Consider the following 5,557-nt stretch of genomic DNA (forward strand, 5'->3'; position numbering starts at 1 on the left):
CCTTTATTTGTAACCTGCCCTTAATTACACTGGTAATCGTTTTTGTTTGTTTTTTGGTTTGTTCGTTTGTTTCTTCCCGATTGGCGTGCGTCGGGGAGTACCTACGTTGCTGGCTCCTTTACAAAAGAAACCCACGGCAGACGACTCTCCCAGCCTTTGAAAGCAGAATCCACTTAAACGCTCAAGATGGCGTCTGCCTCTCTGCAGCTGTGCGTCTCCACCCACTCAGGGCGGAGGTTTGCGTCATGTGATCCTCCCCTCTCTGGCCCCGCCTTCCGCCGCAGTGCCTGACGGGAGGCGGAGAGCGAACGAGAGCGTCGGCCATTTTGTGTCTGTTTCCTGTGGGAGGCGGTGGTGGCCGTTGGGTCGGAAAAGTGAGCGATTTATTTCCTCGTTTTCCTGCTTTTTTCTCCTCCCTTTAATTTTCCGAGAGGACGCAGCTATGGGTCGCAAGAAGAAGAAGCAGCTGAAACCGTGGTGCTGATATCCTTTGTCAGTTGGAAGTCGAGGCCGAGCGGGGGTGCCGGTTGATGAGGACTGGGATCTGGAGGCCCGGATTTGTCGTGTGGCGGGGAGCGCCAGGGTCCTAGGCCTCAGTGTGGGTGGCTTGGTGGCTTGGATTAATTTAGGAAGGTTTCTCAGAAAATGGGAACCAGAGGTCCAGAGGCTCTGGCGGGTGTAGGACTGGACTCGGTGACTCAGGAGGATCTCGTTTGGTGCGAGCGTTGGCCCACGGGGAGGCGGCCTGGACCCTCCACCAAGGGCAGTGTCCCCGAAGAACTCTTAGGCCGGTTGTTTTGGTGACGCTTCAACAAAGGGACTTTCTTCCAGTGTAACATGCTAATTGGCTCCATGGAGGATTGGGAAGAGCTTCCGGAGTTTGTCTCCTACTTAATTTATTTTAGCGGGTCGTTTAATCAAGGTTCAAGTTAGTCCGCCCTGGTTTTGCACACCTCTCCGTCCCGTCCCCCCCACCCCGGGTGTAGCCCACAACTGGCTTCCGTATCTCACCCAGAGGCGCCTTGAATCCGAGGGAAGCAGCATTCTCTTATGGGGCGGAGTTTATTGTAACTGTTGCCCAACTTTGTAGGGACCAAAAAAAAAAGCTTTCTCTTTAGAAAGGAAAAGTTGTTAAAAAGTGGCGTCTTTTTAATACTTTCACCGCAAATGTTAATTTCCTTTATGTTAAAGTTAATTTAGTCTCGTACTTAAATAGGTGTGTTACAGAAATAAAATTTATTCATTCTAGTTCAATAATAGCTTAAAATCGATTATGCGTTTTTAAAAAATGTTGCTTATGGGAAAATCTTGAGTGGTAAGAATTCTAAGCATTGTAGCCTTAACTCATCAGAGTTAATACATTCTCTGACACCATAAATTAGTACGAAGTTACTAGCAATTTTATGGCTTGTTCACTCGAAATGCGTAATTATTCTTCACCATACAATTAGGTGTTACACTCGAAATATTGGTGAATTGGTAACATTTCAATTGTTTTTATTTCCTTTATAGCTAATGAATTTTGTATTGAAGTGATTTTTAATTTTTTAACATGAATTTGGGGACTTATTAATATGGGAACCTTTTATGTGCACTTATAAATGTTAAAATATTGAACAAAAGTCAACGTGTCTTTTCTATTAAACAAGTATTTTGCAAAATTTTGCCAAATACTAAGATGAGATGTATTTATTTGGGGTTGGTGAAGAGTTGGGTTTCTAGGAAATTGGAAATAGGAGACTACATGATACGTAATCCATATGGTATTATAAATGTGAAAATTAAATTTACTGTAAAATGCCATTTGGTTTTAATTGTTTTCATGTTTTGATGCCATCCCTATCTTTTATTTTTTAATTAAAGCGGTCGAGGAGTTCCACTTTGTTGCCCAGCCTGACTATAAACTACTGGGCTCAAGTGATCCTCCTGTATCAGCCTCCATGTTGGCACCACTCAAGATTGTTTTGGTTGTACACTGTCATTATTGTACTTTGTACCTTAACAGTATGGATCAGGTATTGTAATAGAGATTTTGATGATGAGAAGATCCTTATACAGCACCAAAAGGCAAAGCATTTTAAATGCCATATATGTCATAAGAAATTGTATACAGGACCTGGCTTAGCTATTCATTGCATGCAGGTAAGGATTTTCTTTTCTACATTTAATTTTTGTCCCCTAATGTTGAATTTGTCATTGAGAACTACAGTTATTTTGTTCATTGCAATAAGATAACCAATTTGCTTAAAACAACTCAAATCTGTTCTTTTTCTACTTTTTCTTTGGTGTTAGGAATGGATTTTAAGGCCTCATACAAATTACACATATGTTCTATCACTAAACTACATCCCCAGCCTCCCCCAGTCTGTTCTATAACCATCAAAAGAATAAATTGACTTTGTGTGTAAAGAAAGTTGATATTTATATTAATCTTTAATTATTAGTGGGACTTTTCGTTCTAGGTTAGGTTAGCAACAGTTACATTGAGATCAGAATAGCCTGGAAATACCTGGAGTAGAGAGTAAGGATTGGTGTTTTAAATTTTGTGGGCATTCTGGCTGTATGAATTAATATGTCATTAGCTTCTTCACTGACTGCCATTGAATGATTTATTTGTTATAATAGGTTGCTTGGGGCTAGGCTTACTCCACAGGCTGTTCTAGGACCTATTCCTATTAGAGTGGCAGTATTGAATTTCTAGGGTTTTTGAGTCTTCTCACTATGAGATAGCAAGAACTTTAAAACTTATGTTTTTATGATATACTGTTTGTCTCATTTAATATTATTTCTTCTACTTTTGCCAAAGCTGCCTTCTACTTTTTTTCAGAGCTGCCTGAATTTTTTGCTAAATAAGAGAAATGTGAAATGAGTAAATCCCCTATGCCTTAAGAACTACTTACTGTTGGCAAGGCAGGGAGACATTGCTTCCCCCAGTTTAAGAATAAATTTACAAAAGGGTTGGGGATGTAACTTAGTGGTAGAATGCTTACATAGCCAGTACAAGGCACTGTGTTATGTCCCCAGCACTATAATAATCATTTCTATTTGGCAAGGCGAGGTGGTGCCTACCTGTAATTCCTGTGACTCTGGAAACTGAAACAGGGTTGCAAGTTTGGGGCCAGTGTTAGCAATTTACCAGTACCCTTAGTAGCTTAGTAGGACCTTTTCTCAAAATTTATAAATAGCTAGTGATGAAGCTCCGTGGTAAAGTGCCCCTGGGTTCAATTTCTAGTACCAAATAAATAACTTTTCACTTAAGTGCTTTATTGTAATAGCAATTCAGTATCTATTTAAAATTGAGAACCTACTACATAATAGACTCATAGCTGTTCACTGCAGCAACTAGTAGTTTCATGCAGCTTAATTCTAAATTAACAATTTATTTAGAATTAAGTAAAAATTTAAAATTATGTTTTCAAGTCACATAGTTATATTTTCAGTGGTTAATAGTCACATGTGGCTGTGGATAACTGTTGATATGGTAGATATAGAACATTTAATCGCAGAAAGTTCTTATGGAACAACACTGCTAGACATTGTAGGTATACAGCAGTGAAAAGTCTGCCATTATGGAGATTAGATTTATGTTGTGAAGGCGTATAACCTCTAGATTGTCTTAAGTTGATAAGTGATAGAGAAAACTAGCATAGTGAGGGCCATAAGGTAGGAAGGAAAGGCCTAAATTAGAAGCTAACATCTGACAAGATCTGAAAGGAAGTAAGCAAGTTTCCAGGGAACAGGAAATGAAAGCCCTTAAATACATCAGAATTCTCCTATACTGAAGGAAACAGAAAGGGCAGCACTGTGTTACTTTTTTTTTTTTTTTCATTCTGAGTGAAATGGATTTGAATAGCAATGGAACATGCTGATATACTACTATTTGTTTAGGTACTAGGGATTGAACCCAGAGGCACTTTACCACTGAGCCACATCCCAACCCCGCTGCTGCTGCTTTTTTTTTTTTAGTTGGAAACGGACACAATAACTTTATTTATTTTTTATGTGGTGGTGAGGATTAAACCCATGACCTCACACATGCAAGGCAAGCACTCTACCACTGAGCTGCAACCCTAGCTACCTACCAACCTTTTTTACTTATTTTGGCACAAGGTTTGAGTTGTTTAGGGCCTTGCTAAGTTGCTAAGGCTGGTGATCTTCCTGCCTCAGCCTCTCAAATTGCTGGGATTACAAGGGTACACGGCTGCACCTGGCTGATACACTTTTTAAAATGATCATTCTGGCTGGAGGGTTGGAAATAGATTGCAGAGTGCACTAAGATCAGTTAGGGGAGCTGGGGTTGTGGCTCAACGATAGAGCATTCACTTAGCAAGTGTGAGGCCCTGGGTTCCATCCTCAGTACCACATAAAAATAACAAAAAATTAAGGCATTGTGTCCAACTACAACTAAAATATAAATATTAAAATAAAGGACCAGTAAGGGGACCTGAAATATTCCACATGAATTAAATGGTGATAGACCAAAATTTGATGATAGATTAGATATGTTGTATAAGAAAAAAATGAGAAATTAAAGATGACCTTGAGGTGTTCTCAGCAGTATGAAAAATGACTTCCCATGGAGTGAGAAAACTGCAGGAAGAATAAGGATTAGGGGTGCTGAGGCCATAGCTTAGTGGTAAAACACTTGTGTAGCATGCTGCCTGGTTCATTTATTCCCCTGTATCTTGTGTCCACTCCCCCCCCCACCCCAAAAGAAGCTAGAAATGAGGATAACATGGTGTTTTTTGTTTTGTTTTTTTAAAGATGGAATTTTATAGCATAACAGTATAATCCATAGTGAAATGCAAACAAGCTTCTTTTTTTATTTTATTTTTTTAGTTGTAGTTGGACACAACACCTTTATTTCACTTATTTATTTTTTTATGTGGTGCTGAGGATAGAACCCAAGGTCTTGCACGTGCGAGGCCAGCGCTCTACTGCTGAGCTACAACCCCAGCCCCTTTTGTTTTTTAACATGGTAGTTTTGTCATAATTTTGAGATCTACTGAACATCCAGTTGGAGATGTTACATAAGCAGTTGGATGTATAAGTATGTAGTTTAGAGAAGTTGAATTGGAGATAGGAATTTGAGGGCATGCAGGATGGCTAGTTTAAGGCTTGATAATAGGTGTACTTTTCCTAGGGAGTATAAGCTCCCCCCATTTAGAGGTCAGAAAATTTTAAATAAAAATCTAGGGAGATAGATTGAAATGAAGGAAAATCAAGAGAATAATGCCCTGGAAACCAATGAAAGTGTTTCAAGGAGTGAGATATTTAAGAGGTCAAATACTGGTGGAGGAGAAATAAAAAAGAGAGAATTGATCCAAATGGAGGTCATTAGTCAAGACAGGAGTGATTTCCTAGAATGAAGAGAATGAAAGCTTGATCAGAATATTTTGAAAATGGAAGAGGAAGTAGAGGCACCCATGCCATTTTTTTTTTTTAAAGGAGTTATGCCTTGGAGAAGAGCAGAGAAATGGAATGAAAACTAGAAAGATTTCTAAGAATTTATACTTTTCCTCAGATTTCTGAAGAATTTCATACCCCCCCCCCCCCC

The 5,557-nt window shown here is 39.3% G+C and overlaps 1 protein-coding gene across 4 annotated transcripts in view; it reads left to right on the forward strand.

The window, feature by feature from the left end:
- Window positions 1-219: 219 nt before the first annotated feature.
- The window catches only part of Znf207 (zinc finger protein 207), a 16,805-nt gene continuing 11,467 nt past the window's right edge, over window positions 220-5,557 (forward strand). For all 4 annotated transcript variants that reach the window (XM_015501185.2, XM_015501189.2, XM_015501187.2 and 1 more), the window contains exons 1-2: window positions 220-483; window positions 2,016-2,142. In XM_015501185.2, the coding sequence (XP_015356671.1) occupies window positions 443-483; window positions 2,016-2,142 (168 nt within the window). In that variant the 5' untranslated portion in view covers window positions 220-442. The remainder of the gene's footprint in view (window positions 484-2,015; window positions 2,143-5,557) is intronic.

This window comes from Marmota marmota, unplaced genomic scaffold, assembly GCF_001458135.2.
Source record: "Marmota marmota marmota unplaced genomic scaffold, marMar, whole genome shotgun sequence".
NCBI classification, from domain to species: domain Eukaryota; kingdom Metazoa; phylum Chordata; class Mammalia; order Rodentia; family Sciuridae; genus Marmota; species Marmota marmota.